The sequence below is a fragment of the Tachypleus tridentatus genome, chromosome 10 (assembly GCF_004210375.1).
Source record: "Tachypleus tridentatus isolate NWPU-2018 chromosome 10, ASM421037v1, whole genome shotgun sequence".
Classification (NCBI taxonomy): Eukaryota; Metazoa; Arthropoda; class Merostomata; order Xiphosura; family Limulidae; genus Tachypleus; species Tachypleus tridentatus.
In genome coordinates this window covers 40292503-40320362 of record NC_134834.1, presented here as the reverse complement: position 1 = coordinate 40320362, position 27860 = coordinate 40292503, and the positions used below count along the sequence as shown (strand labels likewise).

Sequence of the window (27860 nt, the reverse complement as noted above, 5' to 3'; positions counted from 1 at the left end):
ATTGCTATATTTTATATAAGTGTGTGTGTAACTATTATCTACGTGTGTGTTTTCAGTGGACAAAGAATATGACCAGAACATATATTCAGACGGTCCTCAAGCTGTATTGTGGGCCATTGGACCAATTAACAATCGTGGTGAAGTTTCATACCATAAACTGCATACAGACGGTAGGTTTGAAAACTAACAAGTATTTATTACGCATAAACATGTTTTGTAAAATTCTTAACCAATTTCTATAAACAAGGCACGTTGAATTCATAACATCATGTGTTGGTTTAAACACATACATTTGAGCACAGGAAGAAATAAAAATTCTTTTTTATACCCAGTTGCAATTTGATAAATGATATTTTCACTTTGAAATCCAAGCTTTGTGAAACTGACGAATCAACAGTGAAATAAAATAGATCAGTCTTTACTGTGAGAATGTTAACTTTTGTGGAATTGATAAAAATAGCAGTGAAATAATTGAGGTTTAATTTACTGTTGTTGAGCTAAGCTTTGTGGAACTGTGAAATAATTGAGGTACGCTCCAATAATATTTATTGTAAGTTGCATTTAATAACTTTATTATTTGTTTCTATCCCCTAATTTCAACATATTGGGCAGTTCATGCGAAAAAATACAAAGATAAAATAAGGTATTGTGACACTGACTTTATTTCGAGTGTTGTCCAAAATTGGTATTTCAGTTAATGAAATCTGTATCAATTTCAGTTGAAATGTTAAAAAATTACAAACATAGCTTATTTATTGAAGTTAAGGCTCATGGCAACAATGAGTAAATTTAAGGAAACATATGGATTTGTTGAAAAATTACTTTTCAAGTCTTGATAAGAAACATCGTTTTGGTTTTGGAATGCCAAAGTAACATCTGAGCTGCTTATCTTGTAATTCTAGGAAATATGTTTATTGATTTTGCTCGGGCTCCCAAATGGAACTGCCCAGTTCCTGCTAGTGATTCTCAATATTCTTCAACGAATGGTGACGTCGAAGCAGCCTCGAAACGAGAGGGTAATCAGTACGCTAGCAGTAGCACAGAAGCCGAACAGCGAGCTTGGGAGATTCCTTCTATCGTCTGTCCAGCAAACAGAACGTTCTTCGCTCAGATTGGACCAACTGGTGGAAAGAAAGGCTACCAAGGCATCACTGGTTCTGTCCTTTCAAACTTATTTGATACTGTTTGATTTGTAGTTGAAACTAAAACAATTATCTCTTTAATTACAATATAAAACAATATCTACTTATCCCTTACGGTAAAGAATTATATCTCCTCTAATGTAAAACGTTGAGCTTCAGAAAGCATTTTGTAATTATAAAAGATATTGTACAAGTTGTGTTATCGTACTTTCTCAGTGTGTATATATGTATATTTATAATCATAGGACAATATTATTAGCGTTAATAAGATCCAACAGTCTAGTAAGTTATGCTTACAGAATCACTGTACATCGGGTATAAGTGTTAGTATTAAACACGCTAAATCAAAGGTTACGCTGTAAAAGTAAGTCAATATAACATCTTGTAAAATAATATAATATAGACACAACAGAAAGCATGCAAGATCCGTCATGGGCATTTGGCCCGTCGTTGTAAGCGGTCATGTTCCACTGTATAACATAACAAAGACGTAAAACTAAAGTTGAAAAATCCGTCATGGCCTATCGTGGTAACTAGTCATGTTCCACTGTAGCATGACAGACGTACACATACCTAAAGATCCAAGATCCGTCATAGACTTGGTGATCTATCGCAGAGACATGTAACAAGAGGTGCAAGAATCTTCAGTGACTTACTTTGATTTAATGTAGCATAAAACACACGTATGTCAAAATACGTAAGAATATTCCTGGGCATTTGGTTGTTGTAGTAAGTCTTTAATGGTTACTATATGGTAACAGAGACACACAATGTATAAGTTATGTTGTCATCATTGTCACTATGTTTCACCTCAGTACAAGTTATTGTAGTCAGTACCCTAGCAGGAAGGGAAATATTTATTTATTTATTTTACGCTTTGTTATGACTATGATTAAATATTTACTAATACAATATTTCATAAGTAGAGCAACTGAAGGGTAGATTGTAACATCAAATACTTGAGTAGTTTTTCTGTCTTACGTATATTGTGCAAGTTCTCGGACTGACTTGTTGTTCTCCATATCATTTCTAGAATAGTAATTTCTTCTGGGCTATAGATCTGTGTCTTTTATTTTAATTTTATATTAGCTGTTTCTTAAGAATGTATAGCACAAGATTTGAGTTTGAAGTTTGATGAGCATTTTAAAATTATTTTGTAAAAGTCGAAACAGAACATATGAGCTCCACGTATCATATCTGCTTTATTAAAACAGTGGTTTTAAATCAATTTTAGAATCTTACATTAATGTATAGTTATCTATCACATTTTAAACATCATCGAATGTATCATTGCATCAGCGTGTACACAGAACCGATCTTTTGCATCACATTCACTAATATTTAGTGTGATCTTGAACCATGGAATTGTTTTTATCAGAAAATTCCTTTAAATGCTCGTTTTCTTAATATTGTCAAATGTTTATAAATGGTTTTATTGTAGGCCAAGTGGGATGGGGCATTGCTTGGTACATCAATGGGTTAATTATTCCCGAAATTACGGTGCAGAGAGGAAAAACATATACATTTTACGTGGAAGGGGGGAATGACCCTGAAAACCCAGCTCGTCATCATCCGCTTTACATTACGGAAAGCCCTGAAGGTGGATTTGAGTACAAAACAAGATCAGAACGAAGGGTGAGTTTTCCAGTTGATAATAATATTCATTGTTAATTAGTTTTTGATTTGTAATATGTTCTTTGCAAAAGAAAATAAACAATTAACTGTAACCTGTTTTTAAATATTAAGAAATTCTAAAAGCTCTGTGTAAGGTTTGAGATGCTATTTATGAAAAGTTTTATATTTAATAAGAACAGTTAAGTGAGATACATTTTTCTAATTTTATAAGCATAACTTGAGAAAACATTTTTTTATATAGAAAAATAAATTTCACTCTGGATTAAATTTCCGGCTTCTTATAGATATCTTTATTTACCGCCATTGAAGAGAGTAATTTAGTTATTATTTAATTGGTTAAGAATTTTACGCAAAGCTACGCGAGGGATATCTGTGTTACTGTCCCTAATTTAGCATTAACAACTCTTGGGCTACTATTTTATCAACGAATATTGGGATTGACCGCCACATAATAACATTCCCATGACTGAAAGGGCGAGAATGTATGGTGAAATAGTGATTCGAACCCCTAACCCTCAGATTGCGAGTGAAGCACTTAGTAATTAATATATTTTTCTATATCCAAGTACAGTAAGATACATTACATTAATTTATATCAAACATTCTCCTTACAGTTTCTGGTGTTTTTCAAATAATAATAAACATTTTTGTCAAAAAATATTCAAATACAATAATTTTAAGAATTCATCTGTGAAATGTTTTTAACTTTGAGCCTCGTGTAATGAATGTTTATAAAATCATCGCCCTATTTTACATTTATTTTATGAAATATTTTTACTTCGAATCTGGAAGCATAAGACAGCTATATGTGATTCTATATGCAATTCTAAATGTAATTCTATATGTGATTCTAAATGTGATTGTACATGTGATTCTATATGTGATTCTAAAATGCGTCCCTTATTTTCTACGTTCGTTTTTTTTTTCTCCGGAATTAAAATATGTTGAAGATTACAGCCTGAATTATTACCCAGAACATGAGGAATTTTTAACATTTATACGTACTGTTTTATTTTGATAGTTGGTAAAACTTGGAACATATTTAAAGATGCCACTATAAATGCATTTATTTTTTTAAAGAGAGAAAAGGTTTTTGCTGGAGTAAAGAGAAGTCGAAGTGGACCAAGTCCCACAGCAGGTAAATTTTATTTCACTATAATCTTTGGATCTTAACACTCCAGTTGGGCTATTATCTTATTATTTTAGGCTTTCAAATAGAATTTGCGTGTATGAATACTTTCACTTAGAGATCTCTTGTTTTGACAATCAATTCGTGATCATGTTCATCACTGTTCGGAAGTGATATTTCAGCTGTTCAGCCAGTAAATATGATCCTAGCAAAATTTGTTAGTTCACCAAATATTGGATTCTATAATTTTTAAAACTATTTTGTAATCAAATTTATAGCTTGTGTAGAACTGTTTAATATGTAAGAGAAAAACTGCGCACAACTAGAAATATTCTGTATGTAGATATCAAAGCCTGTTATTTGTTCCAATAAAATAATATCATTCTTTACATTAGTAACTCCATTAATGATGAATGAAATATCTGTAACAAACACAAGTGGTTATGTAAAGTTAGATATGAAGCAAATACTCCATAACTCCTCCAAGTTTTTCCATACTAGCAGGTCATGTAGTACTTACATGAAATGAAGTTATGGAATTCTGTATTTTGCATTTACATAATAATATAAGATACTATTACTGGATTGGAGCTTATTTTGTTAATGGGATAGCACAAGAGAACATTCTTTTTGATAAAAGCTTTCTAGTAGTATTCGTCGAATAAATTATGTCTTTAACTCACAATTTTGAAACTATCACATCACTTACAAGAACGAAAATGTTTTCGTGAAATTGGAAAAACGATTTGTCTAAATGTATATATTCATAATACTTTCTTTGTATTGTTCTATATTTTAGGGATAGGTACAGGTATGACATTTTCCATTATTGTTTAAGCAACAAATAAGTTTTATAGTTTTCGTTTTTACGATGTATTTGGAACATTCTCGTTTTATTAAATATCTATATGTTATTTCTTCCCGATTTAATTCGAACTTGAACAAACTTTATATAACTATTCTAACAAAATAAATATTTTATTTTTGGAAATCAATATTGGGAAAATAATCTGTATGTTACAAACTGCCATACTGCGCTTCCCAGGCAAATTTTATGTTCGAAGTACCACACTCTGCCCAGCAAAGTCTCTCATTTCCGTTCTATTCCGTATACAACAACGTGACTACCCCTTTAGTAATTACTGCTATTCAATTTATAGTATGTATACAACAAAGTGTCACACTTCCCAGGCATTTCCTTTGTAGTCTTTATTTAACAAAATATCCCCAGGCAAAGTTAGTTATTTAAATAAAAGTGAAAATTTACCAGACAAAGTTTTCAATTTATGTTATATAGATATGTAAGACAGTGTCCACTTTCCAAGAAAAGTTTGCCATTGTAGTTATATATATATATATGTAATTAACTGACAAACTCCAGTTTTTACAAGAGAAAGGTATAAAAATGTGAGCATATCTATACATTTTATCAAGTCGTCTTTCAAACTTCTAATTCATGTTGAAACTTATTGGTTACCAATATCGTTCTATTCGGACTGAAGTGAGCTGTATTGTTTGAAACTGGCGGTCATGATGTTGATTATGTTACCTAATGCGAATTATATGTTGTTGCTTTTTAATGACAATTATAACCTGAAATAAGAAACCCCGCAAATTTCAGTGAAAAGATGAGTGGCTTTAAACTATTCTATTTCAAGTTTACGTGACAACTCTGGAATAACAATTGTATTGCACTTTAACATGAACTTTCTGCTATCTCACAAGATCATAACTTTGTTCTTTAAACACAAATCTACGTAAACCATAACACATGTGATTGTTGTTGCAGTAAAAATACGTGTTTTTTGTGTTTAACAACAACACAAAAGATGTGCACTTTTAATTTAAACTTATATTTATTTAAATAAACTTCTATTAAACGACTTGTGACCATTAAATAACAGAAGAACAATCAGGATATCTTAAGACAAGGCTGAATTCTCAACAAATTAAAATACTTTTCAGAATATTAGCTATAAGCTAAATCATTGTTATAATTATCTGGTTCCTCAAGGTACAAGGGTTTGTGTACGAGTCACTAACATTCTCCGTGGACATGACACCATGTTCATAACTGTCCATATACAGTTACACGAGTTGTCTCTGCAATTGCAATTGATCAGTTGAGGATCAAATAGGCTTTGCTCATCAACTGTGACTGGAGAATACTGTTAGAACTCTTCTCATATTCATAGGCTGTGGTGCAGTAGGCGATCTTGCCCGGTCTAATTCCAAACCATAAACTGGTACATTTTATAAACTGTAAAAGCGCTCAAAGCTGGTTTCCGTGGGTGGGAATTTCTCAGTAATATTATATTTCACACCAAACAGCATTAAATGAGTCGTATTTCTTCATATACAGTTTACTCGCTTTGTGCTTATCGTTTTGTTTTCGTTCGTCTTGAGATCTGTTGTTGAAACATCAATACCTGAAACTAGTTGACATCAGTAGTCAAGGGTATTTCCTTTCAATCTTCAAAAAAACTTAATGTGTCACATCCAGTGATGCAGAAGATGGGAAACATCACTACATGATTTTTGTTATTATCTTGAGGAGTATGTATCCTGGAATAAATCTTGTAGGAGAATATTACTTATTATTACGCCAGGTGAGAAAATATTTTATGCTTCTATGTAATAGAAGGACAAGAACGTCTCTGTGAAAGCTTTTGACAGCAGCGCCGGTTCAGCTATCTGTTTCATTTATGGTGAGAAAGATAATCCTGACGTCCACTTCCCCATGACTCAATTGCAATTACAGATGCCCTTCTGGGCGTTAGAATTTTATCTCACAAAGACTGTCTACTTCTTCGGACATCCACCATTGTTCTTCATGGAGTTGTAAAAGATGTTTTTATGTGCTTGTAGCATGGACACGTATGAGGTGCATGTCGTCCACTGATAATTTTGTGACTGGTGCACAAAATCTTATATTTTGGAAGTGATCATGTTTGTGGAGCTACAGAATGAATTTAATGATTTGGCTGATAGCTAATAACATGAAGAGTAAGTTTATTAACATGCTGAATTGTCAGCCTTATCTTAAGATACTCTGAGTGCTCTTCTATTGGCCACAAACAAAAAACAAAGTGTTACATATCAGCATGTTTTCTGAATAACTAAGAATTATGACTATAATATTGATGAACCGATGCTGTCAAGAAGCCAATTACACTTCATTGGTTAAAAGCCATATGACAAGTATTTTAGCTTGATATTTCCCACTGTCTTATAACACAATCAATACAGTGCTTTAACATGTTTTTCTTTACCCATGGCCCGGCATGTCCAGGTGGTTAAGGCACTCGACTCGTAATTTGAGGGTCAAGAGTTCGAATCCCCGTCACACCAAACATACTCGCCCTTTCAGTCATGGAGGCATTATAATGTGACGGTCAATCCCGCTATTCATTGATAAAAGAGTAGTTCAAGAGTTGGCGGTGGGTAGTGATGATTATCTGCCTTCCCTCTAATCTTACACTGCTACATTAGGGAAGACTAGCACAGATAGCCCTCGTGTAGCTTTGCGCGAAATTCAAAACCAATCTTTACCCATGTCTACTATATAAGACCTATTACCTGTTTAATATCCATTTAATGCTAAAGAAAATTATAGAATCATCAAAACAAGTCAGCATATAAAAGCTGAAATCGTCCAAAGATGTATTGACAGTTAAAGGATAAATTTTCTTAGTTGTAACAGACTGCATTGAGAATCCGGAATTTCTAAGCTTTAGGTAGATCAAAACGTTCCGCTGGGAAAAAATGGTGAAAACGAATCGCTGATCAACTGGGGATAACTTTTATGTGTGTGTGTGTTGTGTTTAAATTTTAAGTTATGTCATGAAATTGCTTAAGTTAGTTGCGAGTTGACCTGCATTTTGGAGCTGTTAAAATAGGTTTAATCCTTACGATAACACAAACTATTCCCATAACCTTAAGCTGTAAGTGCGTTATAACAGTGACAGTTAATTTCTTAGTGTGGATGGATGCTGAATGGAGCGTTGGGTAGTTGAAAATTAGGGACGGCCATAAATATAGAATACAAATGTCTTAATTTACTAAGATTATTATGTGTACATAGAATATATGAATATGAATACAAAAATTATGCTTCATCTAATAAATTTATGTTTTTGTTTTTTAGTTCACAAAGATTGTGTTGTTTTCAGTCTGAACTGGCGTTACTGCCGTTCAAACATCATAATTTTGTTCCACAGGTTATGTTGTTTTAAACGTTTCTTACAGTGAGTGAATCATGCCTACTGTGTCAACAAATTGATATTGAAACAACAAAAGCAACACGATTTTATAAAAAAAATCTTTTGAACTCAGCGTAGAATGAAATCGGTATAGTGTTCACATTACGTTATCGAGCTCGCTCGACAACAATATATATATATAATATTAAAATTTAAGCTCTGCACATGGCCGTTGGTCTCCTTAGTGCGATATAAGTTTGAAAGTTTGTAACGCATGAGATTGGTTGTCTTATTATAGCATTCTTTAGTGTTAATGAGTGTCTTAATCCAATTTGAAATGTAAGTTTAATGTTTTTTGTTTAAAAATTTCAGACATTTTCAAGCACGCAGACACATTCGTGTAACGAGACAGTAATTTAGATATAACCGTAATTCACTCTCTGAAATAATTTTATAGCTGGAAGACTGTGTGAATGGAAAATTCCGGTTAGCCAAGAAGAACCGCCAGAGTCATATTCTACGTATGCTGAATTTCAGCAGTCATTGAAATTGGATTGTGCACAAGGAGAGCCAGCAGTTCTGAAATGGACTCCAAACGAGAGAACACCAGATCTCGTGTATTACCAGGTAAAAATTAAAACCTTCGTTCTAAGCAAGTATTATTCCAATATTAAACAGGCTAAAAATTATTTAAAATTAATTATCTTTCACAGTCCAGCGGGTAAGTAATATTTCGAAACATGATAGAAGCAATAAAGTTGGCACACTTGAACATTTAAATAAGGGAAAATCATGTGTAGCCAGTATTCAAGTCATCTAAGGTATACATTCTAATGAAATCTAAGATAATATGACTAATTGTTACGTGTTTAGCTGTAGTTTAGTGGTTGATATCAATTCCCATACTTCCCGAGGTCCTCAAGTATATTAAAAAATGATTTAATATAATGCCAATAAAAATGGTCTAGAAAATATTTGTTTAGAAAATTTGAAACATTATAGCCAATCAAGTAATCAATGTGAATCAGAATGGCTCAAATCAGACGTTTGTGATGTCCAAGTACAAAGTCTATAGCTTCTTACAAATTTGGAACTCAAATAATCGATATTATAAAACTAGAATATCAAATAAGAACCTCCTATCTTTTCTATTTGCTGATATATTGCTACGTGTACTGAATCAAACACAGCGGTCTTGCCTACTTCTTCCCATTTTCTTAAGCACGCTTACTTCTATCTTCCACGAGTGCATAAGCAAATGAAAATTCAGAATGTTCCCCTAGAGGTTTTCTCAACGTAATTGAATTATTCATGCTTCAAACTCATTCTTTTAAAGCTTAGAATAGAAAAGGTAGTGAGTTTGAAATTTCATATTTTAGACCAAAAACAGCTTAGTTACTAAGTTTGATAAGTTGTAGTGAAATTCTGTGGTACTTAGTAGTCATGTGTAATTGTTGGTTATTTCAAAATGTATATACAAAAGTCAGCATGGGAAATGAAAAAAAAGATAAGATAAAAACATTTTCTAAAAAATCCTAAAGCTAACCAAAAAATTGCATACGAAAACATTGTAATGATTACTACTAATATGCAAAATTTCGTGAAAATAGATTTATTAATTTAAAAATTATAGCACGAAAACTATAACAAAAACAAAATGGTGACGAATTCGGTCCCACGGTTCGAGCCCGTGCTGAAATACTGAATGTGTGCTGTAATGTATGTCTTTTATATAAGTAACATATATCTTCTCTCACATTACGTTCCCATCCTTCATTTATTAATTTATTCCCACTCCCATGTTCGTGTAATATAAATCGTTCTCTCTGTTTCTAAATATATATTCTTATCGTTATATTTTGATATTTTTTCTCTAATTAGCCAGCGCACGCGTGACGTCACAAACTAAGTAACTTTGCGGAGGCAGTAGGCCAGCCGGGGAAAAGTGATGTAGTTGTTTATCTGATTAAGGGCTATTACCTGGAATCGTACGTATGCGGCAATTTAAATATATAGGTAAATTCTCATAACTTTAAAATATGACACTAATCTGAGAGCCTTCACAAGGTTGCTGCTATTATGTGTTATAGTCTTGACAGTTTTGTTCTGGATGCAGTATTTAACATGTAGGTTTCTAATACTTTTCAATAAGATCATAAGTATGATGTCCTTCACACAACGGCAAGCGATAACTGCGCACTTATCTTCCAGTTTATCCTCGTTTATCCAGTGCACAGTGACTCTTAAATAAGCTCTAAAATAAATTACCTGTTTCTGCAACTATTAATTAGGACTTGAGAGGGCTATTTTTTTTTTTCTCATAGGTGTCATTCCATTGCCTCATTAATGTTTTTTCGAGAAATGATTATTCTTCTTGGCCGTAGTGATGTGATTAGATTTACAAAGGAAATGTCAAAAAATCTGAAATCATGAAGTTCATTATTAGTCCATTTGGGTTTTGCTGAGACAATCAGGAAATATGCTCAAGCATTAGAACAGTGGTGTAAGAAGCAGTTAGAAAGTTTGCTAGACGTGCAGATTTTATCATGAGAGATTGGAGAAAGTTATGTGTACAATATTATTCATGCATAGAAATGTACAGATGATAAAATATTCATAAATGCGTATGTAGAAAGGTATAGCTAGCAAAATACACATGTTGAACTACATAAATCATTACAAATAGCTACCAAAATATACATATTGAGCTACAAAAATTGAAATATATAGCTATTGCAATATGTACCGGCCTAGACGCAGAGAAACGATAGCTACAAAAACATACATATTGGCCTAAACACAAAAAAAACATTCAACTACTAAAATATATAAAGTGACCTGCAGAAATCAATATGTATAGCTATCAAAACATATATCTGCCTATCAAAAGAGAAACGATAGCTACAAAGACATACATATTAAACTATATACTCAGAAACGTTTGGTACCAAAATATACATATCACTGCACACACATATAAATGTATAGTTACCAACACATATATATTAATCTATATACAAAGAAACGTATTGCTACCAAAACATACATATTGGCCGACATACAAAAAGCACGTATCTGCCAAAATATACAAACTGAGCTACGTACAGATAAACTTGTAGCTAACAAAATATACATATCGAGCTACAAAATATCGGCGTTGATAAAGAGAAACGATAGCTACCGAAACATACATATTAACTTACATACTCAAAAAACATTCAACTACAAAAATATACGAAATAAGCTGCAAAAATTAAAATGTATAGCTATCAATATATATATATTGGCTTACCTACAGAGAAACGATGAATACGTATTCAGTGATGATGAGAAAACCCACTTGTAGAGAAAAATATATATGCAAAACGGCTGGTTTGGGTTGAGAAAATTTTTTTATGCAGAGGAGCGAACAACGTTTCGAAGAATATTATTGATGTACACACAAAGAAACTCTTAGCTACCAAAATATAGATTTTGGAGTACACACAGAGAAACGCATAGTTACTGAAATATGAATATTGGATCACATAAATCGAAGTATTTAGGTTCCAACACACTCGTACTGCCTCGCAGTCAGAGAAACGTAAAGTTAACAAAAGTGCATATTGGTCTCCCACACAAGAGATTATATAACTAGCTAACATTGGCTGTGGTTTCAAAAGATAGTAGACAGGGATAGTGGGAATCTTGTTAATCCATTCATGAGCGTCACTGATTAGATGATGAGGCATTTGGTTACCTTAAGAGAGTCATGTTGCCCTACACACAAAGAAACGTATAGATACAAAACTATACATATTGGCGTACACAGAAAGAAACGTATAGATACAAAACTATACATATTGGCGTACACAGAAAGAAACGTATAGATACAAAACTATACATATTGGCGTACACAGAAAGAAACGTATAGATATAAAACTATACATATTGGCGTACACAGAAAGAAACGTATAGATACAAAACTATACATATTGGCGTACACAGAAAGAAACGTATAGATACAAAACTATACATATTGGCGTACACAGAAAGAAACGTATAGATACAAAACTATACATATTGGCGTACACAGAAAGAAACGTATAGATATAAAACTATACATATTGGCGTACACAGAAAGAAACGTATAGATACAAAACTATACATATTGGCGTACACAGAAAGAAACGTATAGATACAAAACTATACATATTGGCGTACACAGAAAGAAGCATATAGCTATCAATATATATATATATTGGCCTATGCACAGAAAACTATTGAAATACATATGTATAAACGTATAGCTAGTTACCAAAACGTACATATTGACCTACATACAAAGAAATGCATGGATACTAAAAGATATATACAGTGGTGCCTCGGTTCTCGAACGACTCCCTTTTCGAACAATTCGGTTTTCGAACATATTGTTTGAGAAAAAAATGTCTCGGTTGTCGAACCAAGCTGTCGTGGCCCGAACCCCCAAAATAACCCGACTGATGACCCGAACGACCCTTCGACTATTTTCGACCCACGCCAAGCTTGCCCAAAACATTTTACTCGCACCTGTTGCTCAGTCCACACCTCCGCTAAAATCTGCTGTGAACGTTCTCGTTTTTTTTGTTCTTTTTCTAAATATTTGGATTAAATAAGCCACCATGGGATCAAAGAAGGATAATGAAAGCAGCAAACCAAAAAGAAAAGTTGTTAGAGCCACAATAGAGGTGAAAAAAAAATCCCATAGCAAAGTATGAGAGTGGTGTTTGCGTGTCTGACCTTGCTACACAGTTTGGTATGGCAAAGTCTACAGTCTGCACCATACTGAAAAATAAAGAGGTCATCAAAGGAGCTGATGTTGCAAAAGGAGTGACAGTGCTTACGAAACGAAGATCACAAACAATGGAAAAGGTAGAAAAACTATTGTTGATTTGGGTAAACGAAAAACAGTTAGCTGGTGATAGCATTTCTGAGACCATCATTTGTGAGAAAGCAAAGCAGTTGCATGCTGATCTCCTGAAAAGCACCCCTGGAACGAGTGCTGATACAAGTGATGCCTTTAAGGCTAGTAGGGGGTGGTTTGAAAAATTTAGGAAGAGAAGTGGCACACATAGTGTGGTGAGACATGGGGAGGGTGCCAGGCAGAAACAAACCTTATTATACAAGTTTTTAGTGGGAAATAGGTCCAGTGAGTCTCAAGCAGGTTGTAGCAGTGCAAAGAGACAGAAAATAAAAAGAACCCCAGAAGGAGAGTTACCTGACGTTTTTGTGGAAGGTGACTCCCCTTCCAAACAATAATAACCCTCCTACTCTCCACGTTCCTCACCACCTTTTACTTACGCCATCAGCTCTCCTCAGCACAGGTAAAGTGCAGTTAAATTTTCATTTATTGTTTTTTTTAATGTATTTATAGTTTTTGTGGTTGATTTTATGAATGTAAGTGTTATTATACATGTATAAATAAGCAATATTTTTACTTAAAATGCTTCATAATGCACAATTTTTGGAGGTCTGTAAAGGATTAATTTAATTTACAGCATTTCTTAAGGGAAAAATTGATTTAGTTTTCGAACAGTCTTTTGGAACGGATTAAGTTCGAGAACCGAGGTACCACTGTATTGGGAAACGTTTACCTACTAAAAGATACATACACATACAAAAAAACGTAACACATATTCACCTCTAATTCAAGTTTAAATACTGTAGATAATCTTGAAGGTGTTATTTTATTTTTTAATTAGTGTACAGCCTTTAGATGGTTTCTAAAGATTTATTTTAAAATAATATACACTTACACACAAAGATATGAAAGCGATTAAACGTTGAGTTCTATGCTAAGTACAAATGAAGATTTAGAAATATTCTTAACTTTATATTAACATAAGATGTAATTTTGTGCTTAATGGGTTACCTTACTTTTACACACATCATAGTCAGACATAGTGTGATTTTGTAACTTAAAGAACTGACTTAGTGAACTTAGAACTAGCTTTCTTTGGCCTTATTAGAAAGTTTGTAATTTGTTAACTGCGTTAGAACTTCGCATCTATGACAACATTTTAACTCTTGTCAGATTTACAGATGAGAAAACAGTTTCGTTGTAAATATTAATTAAAATAAAAATCATTTGGAGGCCATTGGCAAATTATTATAAAAATATATATTCAGATTTACAGTACATTTAAACTGCTTAGTTTACTGAAAGTTTTCGGCTGAATATTCTTTTTACAGTAAGAAGCAAAAGACTATCCTTCGGACAATATAAGGTCTGTGAGTGTTTGTTATGAAAGTAAGGTTAACAGAAGACTACAAGAATGATAATTTTATTGACATCAGCTTTAAAGAAAAATTAATTAAGTTACTATTTACAGAAAAATAAAACTTTTCTTGTCCCCAAAATTTACACTGCGTATCTAAAGCAAAACTGGAAAATTGGAAGCTATAACAATATTGATATTTATAAATAATGTGATTACACTAAAATCTGGTTTGGTTTTGAATTTCGCGAAAAGCTATTCGAGGGCTATCTGCGCTAGCCGTCTCTAATTTAGCAATGTAAGACTAAAGGCAGCTAGTCATCACCACCAACCGCCAACTCTTGGGCTACTCTTTTACCAACGAATAGTGGGATTGACAGTAACGTTATAACGTCCACACAGCTGAAAGAGCGAGCATGTTTGGTGTGACCGGGATTTTAACTCGCGAACTTCGGATTACGAGTCGAGCGCTTTAACCACCTGGCCATGCCATGCCTCACTAAAATATGTCTCTAAATGCTAAATTCCCTTAAATTCATTAATGTGTTTAGTCAAGACGTCATAGTTTATATTATTCATATAGAATACCAAAAGTTATAACAGTAAGTTTTGATCCAATTACTATTGCACACACGTAGAAACAACGAGAATTATTCTTGCAGTTCCTGAATTAATTTAAAATGTTTAGATGAAGCACTTGAGGTATTTAACTATTTTGTTTTTAATTACAGTGTTACACTCACCGGTACCTTGGGTGGAAGATACACGTGGTTGATTCATGTGACGAGACTTTTCAATCTGCCGCTAGCACACTCAAGATTTACAGTAGTAACAACGAACAAGCCTTGCAGGATATAAATTCCAAGACTAGTCTTACAAAGCTAGAAAAACCTTTGAAGACTAATGCTCTTCCATTGTTCGAGGCTTCGGATGATCTTATATCATCAGAGATAAATTTCACAGTTAACAAAAATCCAGACATTAGTCACAAACAATTCCTTAATCACGAACTGTATACACCTAGTTATCAGTTATATACGCAAGAAAGAGACATCAGTAACAAGACTGAATATAACACATCACAAAAGGACAGACAATCTGCAACTCATGATCTCTACAGCGTACCACAGAGAGACACTTCGTCAACAGGTTATAATTTACAACAGTCTTTTCATAACAAACCATACAGTCTTCACGGAGACGAGGGTAGCATCGATGTTACTAAAAACGTTTCTACTAAGGATGCGCAATATGTGTACTATATCCCTGTGGATCAGTTAAACAGGGATTTTCGTCGTGTTTCGGTCCAGGAAAGTCCTTTATCAACTTTTAGTTCGAGATCTTCTGAGCTTCAAACAGGGCCTTTTTTTCTTGACCATTCTAAACAAATTAGTCATCAAGTCAACAAAAACAAGAAAAGGCAACTCGGACAGAATGCATCTATTATAAAATTTGAAGGAGGGTTCAGACCTATACTGACCTCACATAGTGAGGATCGTTTCCCAGATCCTACAACCCCTCCACCAAATGACCCAAGGCCATTTCCATTAAGCGAAGATGATTCTATTCCGTTTCACGGGGCCTTCAAGCCTGGCGAGCCTGATTTTAGCGGGTTTGGTGTTTCTAAGTTTGGTCAAGCAGTAGCAGCACAGCCTAATTTTCATTCGCGTATTGAGCTAAAGCCTCAACAAACAGAAATATTTCGAAAACCAGTTTTACAACCTCCCAGTGTTCATCTTCCATCTGCAGAAGAACGTAATGACGCTCACTTGTCCGGAGCGGCTCACTTTTCACAAAACCAGCAGCAAGAACAGTCTAACTACAGCAGTGAAGACGACCAGGAAGTAACTGATGGAATAGTTGCCGCTTCATCTCAACTGAATTACATGTATGCTGCTCAGGGTACTGGGGGAACACATAATCATGGCAAAGAAACTTCAGAAAATATTTCATTAAAACATAGTTTAAACACAACTAACCAGGACGACTCGAAAAGTCAACATGGGGCTTACGAGCTCTCTGTAAACGACGAGAAAGATGTGTCCCAACTGATAGACTCTGATAAGTTCAATTCAAACCCTCAATCCGTTGGCCCATCAGAAGATTTATCTGACAAATCTTATTCAGGATCCTACTATCAAATAGCAGATGTTTATTCTGGTGCCAGCTCAAAAGTAGAGGAAGCACAAGAGGACATAGCGGACGAAGAATCGTATGATCACGACAATAACGAATCTGATAATCACGAAGTCCAAATTAGCACCAAGAAAAGCAATGAAACGTTGACCGATGGCTTATATCTCTATTCAAACAGCTATAATTCACCTAGTGGTCAGCAGTCAACAGCAAAATATGGCCAAGTAGAAACCCTTCAGTTGCGTCCATCATATTTTCAATCCTCAGAAGAAGAGGAGAAGAATGGCTCAGATTACAACATCCTTTCTCATGTTATGGACTTGATTACTAACCCTGTAATAAACCATGACCAACTAGGCAGCGAGGATAATACTAAAAGCGTAGTTAGGAGGTCAATAAAGCTTCTGTAGAACTTGAGAAAATAATAGAAATAAATAATATATACATACATACTTATATAATAGCTCCTACCAAAAGAGATGTTAAAATATTACAATAATAATTACAATTAATAACACATCAGTCATAATTATAAGTAATAGATAAACTAGAGAAAACTTCTATTACAATTCTGTTCGAGCTCATCAGTTGGGCATCCTTACTGTTAACAGTATTTTTCATCATAGTAAATAATAGCTTTTATCTATTTCTATATTCTACTGCAGTTTCTGGTTTAGGTACGTGTTTATCATTGTCACCTTTCGGTTGATATCTCAATATCTGATTTATAAATCACACGAGTTTCTGTCTAAATTTCTGAATCCCACATGTTAATTTTTAATAACTTATTATTTTAGTCTTGTAGTGTTCTTTCGAGATGTTTTCTCTCTCTTTGTTTTTTTCTTATCATAACTCTGAAATGTTGATTTAGTTTACAAACCCAAAAGTGTTAGTTACGGCCGAATACATTTATTACAGTAACCTCATTATTTTGTTTGTACTAGTTAATAATTGCAATAAAATTACTTTATTTATCTGTTGCTTGGTCTTACACATTAATACATATTCTACTATCGGTTTTTAATAATACGTATTGATTTAATTTTAAATTACAATTTTCCTAAGCCTCTCATCATAAAGAAATACAATATAATTATTTGGTCCAACAGATTCAGTAGTTCTGGAGCATTAGCTTCACACTCTTTAAACCAATAAAAATAACTTTATTAAATTTTATAAGCAAGAAACAAAGAAATTATTTACATTTCTCATTTTCACTTGCCATGTCTCAATGAACTATTTTAATTATGATGTTTATTTAATAACTTTCTTCTTGTCCTTTTTACGAAGTGTAAATTGTTACTTTTAATCACTGTTTACATGGCAAGTTAAGAGTAAGCCAAATGATATTGTTACATGTAACTATTCTGCCTCCAAATGAAATGTTAGGCGATTTTTTTAAATTCTGTGCCACATCATTTTTCTTTACTAGTATTTCTCTTTAAAGAAAGGAACAACTCAAACTCAAGAGTCCACACGAAACTTTTACAGCTTAGTTATTCAAGTGTGTTCAAGGTTTCAGTAGAAAAGTAATGACAATCGTAACCAAACCTTCATCGGGTTTGTTCTAATGTTCATTGTAGTAGAAACCTTATTGAGGAAAACACTTTCTCTCAAATGAGTGTTTAAGATAATATACTTTTTCTAATTGAACTTTTATAGAAATTATTGAAATCTAGACTTTAGTATTTTATATATATATATATATATATTTGCTGGATAATTTTCTTCTCTTTCTATGGTTAAAAAACAGACACTGCAACTTTAGAAAATGGTCCAATGAATGTTTATGAGAGGAAGTGAAGTTTTATCATTTTTCACTATTGACCACACTTTAAGGAATAATGTTTGTTTTATACACAACTATTTATTTATCTTGTTTTAATGAAATCCCCCAAAATAAATAAATAAATAAACCTCTAATATGAGTATGATAGATTATTAAATGTCAATTCAGTTATGATATCTTATTCGATTTTAGTTAATATCAATTATTCTCATCATAAATATTAAATCACTTTAGGAGAAGTAAGGTTATATTATTATGAGACGTGTTAATCTGCATAAACAGAACAATCATTTTATTGTCAATGGGAAAGTTGAAAGAATAATTTACTGAAATCATTAACACTTCACTTGATGAGACTTGATCAGATTTTTCTGAACGATTTGCTTATTTGAGGCGAGCGTTTGTAAAAAACAACAACAGACAAACTAAAAATTGAAATAAAATCATTCATTACTCGATGAGGATTTAGGAACTGTACTTTCTTCTGAATGGAAAACTTCCAAAGGAGGCCCGAGGAAAAACAACAAAAGTTAATTTCAGAAATCCGTTGTTGAATCGAGAAAGGCAGATGTACTTTTTTAGGATTAATCTACTCGGGAAATTAGTGTGTTTTCTTATGGCAAAGCCACATCGGGCTATCTCAGGAGCCCACCGAGGGGAATTGAACCCCTGATTTTAGGGTTGTAAATCCGTAGACTTACCGCTGTACTAGCGGGTGCCGGTTAATTAATTAAAGGTTTTTAATTTATACTGTTTAACAGTTGTAAATGAACTTAATACATTGAACTTAAAATAAATCAGAATTTTTCGTACATTTAATACCTACCTTACATCGTGGCCCGGCATTACCAGGTGGTTAAGGCACTCAACTCGTAATCTGAGGGTCGCGGGTTCGAATCTCCGTCATACCAAACATGTTCGTCCTTTAAGCGGTGGGGTTGTTATAACGTGACGGTCAATCTCACTATTCGTTGGTTAAAAGAGTAGTCCAAGAGTTGGAGGTGGCTGGTGATGACTAGCTGCCTTCCCTTACATGTTTGATGCTACAGGGATTCAAATCCGCGACTTTCAGATTACAAGTCGAAAGTCCTAACCACCTAGTCATGCAGGGCCGCTAGAACAATGTCCTGTACAATTCATTATATTACAGGAGTTGTGTAAATGATATCTTTATTATTTTGACAGAAATTGCTGAACATATTAAGAATATTTTAAACTACATTAATATTGAACATCCCAATACAAAATTCAATGTTAAATTTTTCATAATAAAGGTGGAAAATTTCATTGTAAACTTTTCCATAAGGTTATTTTTAACTCTACTTACTACATACTACTGTATTTTATAAAAATTCGAGTTAGAATAGTGATTCATCGATCGCACAAGTTAACCAGTGAACATGAATTTTTCAGAAAGAGATAGAAATATGAAATAATTTCTGCTAAAATAGTTTTTCAATATGAGGTATAAATCAAGTTATTCGTGACTGTTCAAATAGTAAGTCTTTTGATAACACCGAATTAGAATGTAGTAAATAACTATTTTTGCCCTAACATATAGTGGGAAAATGGCGGTTGTGATAAGAAATCAGTTAAATAAGCTACATCATCACGTATATCCTCAAGTAGAGTTGAGACTTATATGGGTAAAAACGGCTGGCTTAGGTTAAGAACAAAATTTATGTAGAGGAGCGAACAACGTTTCGACTTTCTTCGGTCATCGTCAGGTTCACAGAGTTGAGACTTGTTTAAGCCTCGATGTGAATTACTGTATATCTTCAGGTATCAAGATCGCGCTCCCGTCTAAAACCTTGTAATCTGGTGTATGAATACAAATATCCTAAATGTTCTTACGATTTTATTGATTTCACCTCCAAGTGATTAACGGCTACATACAAGAACATGCCAATAGAAAGTCTATGTCATCATAAGTACGTTAGTAGGAACACAATACGTGCAATACAAACTGTTTACTCGTACACACCTCCAACAACCAAATAATAAATCTTAAAAACATTTTAGTCTTAGGTGATAAACGAACCACGTACAAAATTAGAAATCATAAAACTACTTGAGAAAGTCAGCAAAACTGCCATAAAAATCACAAAATTACAAATTTTTGAGTCTCACTGACTGACTGACATTATTGAACTCTTCTAGCTGTGTAACAGACTTACCCTAGTTATAAGTGCACCAAATACAACAATAGCACAGGCTCCATGAGCTAGTTGTAACGTGTTTCGATACTAAACATGATAAAAAAGAAGAGCTATTTTATAATACGTATTGAAAGTTGCATTAAGTTTTCATTTATGAAGTATTTAATATGTAGCTTAATATTATGATACATACCCACTCTGATGATATACACGCAGAATACCAATATAAGTGAACGAATGGTGCACAAAATCATGTTACTTTGTACGAAAAACGTGCATCAACAAGTGGGAGAAAATGAAAGTGTAGGAATAGGTGCATCAAAAAGTAAAGAAACAAGATAGGAATGGTGATGGTCTAATAAAACTGTAACCTCACGAGCAGGCGTGTCATGGTGATGGTCTAATAAAACTGTAACCTCACGAGCAAGCGTGTCATGGTGATGGTCTAATAAAACTGTAACCTCACGAGCAGGCGTGTCATGGTGATGGTCTAATAAAACTGTAACCTCACGAGCAGGCGTGTCATGGTGATGGTCTAATAAAACTGTAACCTCACGAGCAGGCGTGTCATACATTTGTTTCATGCCTACTTCGTTTTTCTGTTTATTATACAACTTATGAGTACATACAAAAGTTCGAGTATGATTTTCCTACTTTTGTATAGATAGTAAGGAACCCATGATGTCGATAGACAAAAACCTCCTCTATATAGGTAAAGTACGAAATCCTGTTGTCTTCTAACGCAATTGCAAAAGGAGGGACAAGTTGTAAAGAAAAAGAAACCTACAAGTTATGGATCTACATGAATATCTGATTCTTCTGTTGTATAAACAGTATTTATAGTACATATATTGTCTTCAATAATTCGATTCACAAAAACCTCTCGTCATTGTATGATAAGTATAACTATGTTTGGTAGGGTTAGTCCACTTGGCTTATTGTATGCGTGATAGATGGATAAACGAAGTAGGCAAAGGCCAGATGTTGGATGCGCCCCCTCGTGAGACTGTACAGAGGAAGTTTTACTAGAACATGCCCGTTTCTACCTTATTTCCTCACTTTCTGGTGCACACATTTCTACACTTCTAATTGTTTTCAGATATTTTTTCAACCGTGTTCAAGTATTAAAACACATGTGTTGTCCAAGTGTAACGAACTCACAAGTAAAGGGTGATTTAAAATCCTTACTACGTCCAATAATGAACAAGATCTGCACTTGAATCTAGTAATTGAAAATTTTAAACTTAAATTAAACGAGCCAAATAGTACAAATGTAAATGTTATTGGTTAAGGCCTTCTATAATATTATATGACGTCGTGACATCATTAAAACTCTTAACAGAAGGTGATTAGGTAGGAAAGGAATATAATGCTCTTGACTAAAGCATTTTCTACTTACATGACCTCAAAAACTTATTTCGTAGGTGATAAGATAGGAAAAGTTTAGTTACGTTTTCTCTAAAGTATTTGATATCATTAGAAACTGTTGTGGTTTTACTATAATTTAAATCGTAGATAATCATTGCAAATTCTTGTAATTTTCTCAAACTTTGCATCGTATTTGACAGAGAGAGGACGGTAGTTATTGTTCTTGATCAAAGCTTTTTGCATTATAGAAACACTCGTAATGCCACTAAAACAAACACAATAAATTAAAGGCGATAATTAATGTTGTTGATTAAAATATTGTGGATAATTACAAACTCTTGTGACCTCACTAAAACTTTTATGTTAGATTATTCACTAAGACATTCGATAATCATTACAAACTGAAATACTGCAAACCTCAGTACTTCACTGTAGTTCAAATCTTAGATAATAAAGCAGGGCAGGTGGTTAATGTTTTTGATTAAAGCTTTTTATAATCAATAACAATTTTCCTCATTTCACCCCGACTTACATTGTAGGTGATAAAATAAAATAACATTATAATCCTTAGTGACTTATCTAAATCAACAATCAGAAGTGATCGGTAAGTATGGTGGTTAAGTTTCTTTATTAAGGTATTTTGTGTTGCTAGAAAACACTGTGACTTCCTTAAATATCAGTATTGGGTAATAAAGGAATGACGATGGAAAAATGTTCTTTACTAAAGCAATAAGTGACATATAATGTTCGATGAATGATAACTTAGTGATATATATTAATGATATTTGTTCTTCAGATGTTTATTATGTAACAGAAATACATTTGTGTTCAATATTAGACGAAAAATACTCACATGTATGGTTGACGAAATAAAATATTTTATTGCCCAACAAAACAACAAAGTTATACAATTAGTCAAACCCAACACGTAAATTAATATCATTACATGCAATGTGAGCTCTCCAACGGAAAAATATTTTACGACATCCATTCACAAAACGCTTACTCGCGAATTCCGTGAAAAAAGCAAATTGCTTTAAATTTTCCGTGATTTGTATAACATAATTATTGTCATGAACCACGACAATATATATTGAAAAAAGAAAGTACAGTCCGCTAGGTGAGCGTTTTTCTGAGATATATGTAAAACATAGAAATGGATTCATTGTCAGACGTATTACCTTTAATACCAAATACTATTGAGAAACACTTAAAAGAATAATGATCCAGTCTTAGTGAGGTATCACCTGGTCTTGCTTTAATGTTCTTTAAATACTCATCACAATTAAAAAAGCCCTAATAAAAAAGAAACGAAATTTAAAACTTTAGTTTTGATACAAATCTGGGGGCACGTGCAATGTTCTTGAAGAAGCATTTTACAGTGAAATCCACTTCCCTGCAAACAATAAACCAAACTCTTCTTTACAGCACAATTTGAACATACAGTGATAAACCCAAAACAATAGCAACAAAATCTTGAGCATTATAGTATGAACATTAGTTCCTGTTAGCGCACCGTAAAAAAATATATTTTTGTCTTCAACAATAATTTCAACTAAAAGTAATTTTAATTTTACACGTAACTTTTGCAGAAAAATTACTGAGCATGAAAATAATTTAAAAAAAATTATTAAACAGAGAGAGAGGTAAATAAATGGTTGCTATAAAACCTGTTTTAAAGAGATGTTATCACTCATGACTATATATAATTAGTTCATTCAGATCCCTGTTTTAGGGTGTAAGAAATATAAACGAAACTGTACTATAAAGTTTACAATTTCAGACGAATTAGGCATACAACCACCAAACCACTCACAAAAACAACATACAAGTTAATAACAATTGCTTAATTCTATTAAAAAAGCTTCTCTTATACAGAATTTCAAATAACTTTTCAAATTAAGAAATCAGTACTTTTAAAGTAACAGAATAAGTAAAAACCTTTAAAAGACTTTGAAAAAATAAATAAACGAATTCGGAGTTACAGGTGTTAAGCCTTCACGGAAAGTTGGCGGACTTTATATTTAGCCCAGTCGAACTGCGCTTGAGTATGTAAGCTAGTTGGTGATATCCTTGTCCTCGAATTGAGTGTCGTTTCATTTTCGGTGATATTAAGCATTTTCAGTGTTTGTGCCAGACCTGAACTTCAGTTTTCGTCCAGGGAATCTACAGTAAATACATTGTATGATAAATACATGAAATATATGAACAAAGATAGAACGTTGGATACCGACTGTCTCCCGAATTTTCCTTTTGATATTGCAGTATAACTAATTGTGGTTTTTTGTTTTCATGAACAGAAATCATTGCGTGACATCATTTTCGTCGCGAACAATTTGATATGACTTGACGGTTGGCTTACAGTAAAACATAAAAGTAACTAAATTAAATCTTAATTAAAAATTATATTTCTTAAGAAACGTAATAGTTTTATGACTATAATGAGCTGTAGTACATTGGCTCCACAGTAGTGTGGTTTCTCCACATATCATTATACCTGTGATTAAACAATAGTAACAAGTTGTTTAACATAGATACAATGGTAACGAGTCTTTTCACATCTTCAAGCTACTTCCAGCAATTACAAAAAAAGAAAGAAAGAAAGTACTACAGAAAAATTTAATTTTAGGCAGATGAATCCACATACTGGCTGGAACAGGTGGTGTTCAGAAAGTACCGTTAAGATAAACAGCTGATGTATATAATTATATTTCATTCAGGTATCCAGTAGAAGAGAAAAAAAAAAGAACTTTTCGTGTTTAACACTTTCACTAATAATGTATATATATTTCTCTACTGTTTGTTAGTTGTTAAGTGCAAAGTTACACAATGGGCTATCTTTGCTTTGCCTACCTCGAGTATTGAAATCCGACTTTTAGCGTTACAAGCTATAAGATTTACAGCTGAGATACAGTGAGGGACATTTTTTCTTCAGATACTTTTTGGAAAAAGTAATTTATAAAATACATAAACTAATTTCGACAGAGATGGAAATATGTGTTGCTACTATAATTACCTTTATTGTAGAAGAGAGAGAAGTATGTGTTGTTATTACAATCACCTATGTTCAGAATATCAATATAAATTTGTAGTTTATTTTTTCGACTGCTAAAAACACTGTGACAAGTGTTTTTACACACTTGATAATTTTTTGTATAAGAAAGACACTAATAACCACTATAGCATATTTATTTATACATGAGAGTAAACTATGTTCTGTAGGTATAGAAAAGACACTAATAACCACTATAGCATATTTATTTATACATGAGAGTAAACTATGTTCTGTAGGTATAGAAAAGACACTAATAAGTATTGTCACCTCACAGAAAATTGTGTTCTTATACACTTGATACTGTTCTACAGAAGAAAGGTACTAATAATCTATACAAAATAAGCATTACGTCACAGAAAGTTGTGTTTTTACACACTTGGTACTGTTCTGTGCAACAAATATGCTAGTAATCTATACAAAATAAGTTTCCTTACCTCACAGAAGGTTGTGTTCTTACACAATTGGTACTGTTCTACACAACAAACGTACTAATAATCTATACAAAGTGAGTATTGTTACCTCACAGAAAGATTTGTTTTTACACAATCGGTACTTTTTTATGCAACAAATATACTAAAAATTTATACAAAATAAGTATTGTTACCTCACAGAAAGTTGTATTCTAACACAATTGGTACTGTTCGATGCATCAAATGTACCAATAATCTACGCAAAATAGGTATTGTTACCTTACAGAAAGTTGTGTTCTTACATACTTGGTACTGGTCTATGCAAAAAGTGTACTAATAATCTACACAAAATAAGCATTGTTATCTCACAGAAAACTGTGTTCTTACATACTTGATACTGTTCTACACAACAAATGTACTAATAATCTTTACAAAGTAAGTTTTGTTACCTCACAGAAAGTTGTGTTCTTACACACTTAGTACTCTTCTATGCAACAAATGTAATAATAATCTATACGAAATAAGTATTATTACCTCACAGAAAGTTGTGTTCTTACACAGTTCGTACTGTTCTATTCAACAAATGTACTAATAATCTATACAAAATGAGTATTGTTACCTCACAGGAAACTGTGTTCTTATACACGTGATACTGTTTGGTATAAGAAATATAGTAATAACGTATAGAGATGATGTATTCATACCTCATCGGATACAGTTATCTTCGACATCTGATAATATTCTACAAGTAAAACAGTAATAACCAGATGTATTAATTCCTCATTGAAAAGAATGATCTTGCACATGTGACAATCCTGTGTATAAAAGAGGCAACAAAAATGTCTATTATCCATTATCTTTATAATGTTCGGTATAACATGGGAAATGTTTTATACTTAATAGGAAAAAGTATTCTTACACACTTGGTGAGATGCTCTGTAAGAAAGGCAGTAATAACCTTCACAGGAAATAGTGTTCTTGTATAGTTAGTAATATACCACAGATAGTAAGAACCTCTAGAGCCAGTGAAGCAGTGATGTTGTACACTAATAAAATGTGCAGTACATACATTCGTACCTCACAAGAAACAGTGCTACTACATAGTTCTTAATGTTCTGTATGAAAAAGTCAATAATGATCACTAAATACGTGTATTTACACCTCATAGAAAACAGCGTTCTCTTCACACTTATAAATGTTCTGTATAATATAGATAGCAATAACCTTTACAGCACACGTATTCATATTTTGTAGAAAACAGTGTTCTAGCACACTTGATAATGTGTATAATAAAGATAGTAATAACCTCTAGAGCAGATGTATTCAAACCTTATGGGAAAAACTGTTTTTATACATTTGATAAAGTTCTGTATGATATAGACAGTAATATCCTCTAGAGCTTGATATAATAAATAAACATAGTATTCTGAAAAACTGTTTAGTTTCGAAGTCTAAATTCAAGGAAGGTAGAGTTCAATCAACACTTTGATCAACACGTGTTATTAGATTGTACACTAGAAAATGGCTATTTATTTCTTACAAGACACAGTATTTTATAAATTTTATATAAAAAGGAGTGTAATAACTTCTAGAATACATGTATCCATACTACAGAGAAGACAGTGTTCTCGTATGTTATTAATTGTTCTGTTTAAGAATAGAAGTAATACTCTATAAAGCATACGTATTTATACTTTACAGGAAACAGCTTTTCGTACTTGAGTTCTGTTTAAGTAATAACCAGTAAATACATCCACACTTCACAGGAAACAATTTAGTTATTTATATTTGCACAGTTGATAATGTTTGGTCTGTACTGCACATCTCGTGTGATAACTACTTTAGTTATGTGTGATATTAATAAAATTAATAACTACTGTGAAATTTAAATAAAGTTTAAACCTAAAAATGTATTTTATTTGTTTTAACGATACAGTAGTTGTTACGGTTGTTTCACTCACGATTATAATGCTAATAAATTCTATGGTAGTTATATATAACTCACAAATATGAAAACTTATTTCATGATAGTTTAAGTTTTCTTTAAGTGGACAGTGTGTTACAAAAGCTGTCATAACATTTGTGAAATGCAGCATAATAGGTCAGAAACGTGTTTTGTCAAACCGTGTGTTTGTTGGTATATTATTCTAGTGAATCGTTAATGTGGATACTTAGATTAAATAACACTCAATCCTATTAACACAATATACATCATTAATTAATTTCAGAGCACAACATCACAAATTATAATTTTTCAAACACTGAATGTATCATTATAGACTTCAATATAGTTTCTTATCAAGTATTAAAATCGTGCAGAAGAAAACAGCAAATTATAAATTCCACAATGATTTTTCACATCCAATATTTTCCGATTATATTCCAATATTAACTCATAATTAATACATATTCCACTAAATGAGAGTTCCAACACATGCACAGCCCAGCAAATGGTCGTCCAAACACATGCACAGCCTAGTAACTGATAGTCCCAAGACATGCATAGTCTGATGTTTTGTGTTGTTCTCAGAAGTTGATATTGGTAAAGTTCACCATTGTGTTGGATCATACGTAGGGTAGACACGGTTTTGGTGAC

At 32.8% G+C, this 27860-nt stretch overlaps 2 protein-coding genes across 5 annotated transcripts in view; one reads left to right on the top strand and one right to left on the bottom strand.

Moving 5' to 3' along the window:
* Positions 1 to 17459, top strand: part of LOC143229119 (protein Skeletor, isoforms B/C-like) — an 83476-nt gene extending 66017 nt beyond the window's left edge. For all 3 annotated transcript variants that reach the window (XM_076460968.1, XM_076460967.1, XM_076460969.1), the window contains 6 exons: positions 57 to 170; positions 903 to 1154; positions 2584 to 2777; positions 3858 to 3915; positions 8566 to 8735; positions 15079 to 17459. In XM_076460968.1, the coding sequence (XP_076317083.1) occupies positions 57 to 170; positions 903 to 1154; positions 2584 to 2777; positions 3858 to 3915; positions 8566 to 8735; positions 15079 to 16893 (2603 nt within the window). In that variant the 3' untranslated portion in view covers positions 16894 to 17459. The remainder of the gene's footprint in view (positions 1 to 56; positions 171 to 902; positions 1155 to 2583; positions 2778 to 3857; positions 3916 to 8565; positions 8736 to 15078) is intronic.
* A 5198-nt stretch (positions 17460 to 22657) lies between these two features.
* Positions 22658 to 27860, bottom strand: part of LOC143229117 (prominin-1-like) — a 129368-nt gene continuing 124165 nt past the window's right edge. Inside the window, exon 26 of one of the 2 annotated variants that reach the window (XM_076460964.1) lies at positions 22658 to 23965. In XM_076460964.1, the coding sequence (XP_076317079.1) occupies positions 23911 to 23965 (55 nt within the window). In that variant the 3' untranslated portion in view covers positions 22658 to 23910. Of the gene's footprint in view, positions 23966 to 23989; position 27860 lie in introns of those variants that run through there. The other variant, XM_076460965.1, reaches the window with a different exon arrangement.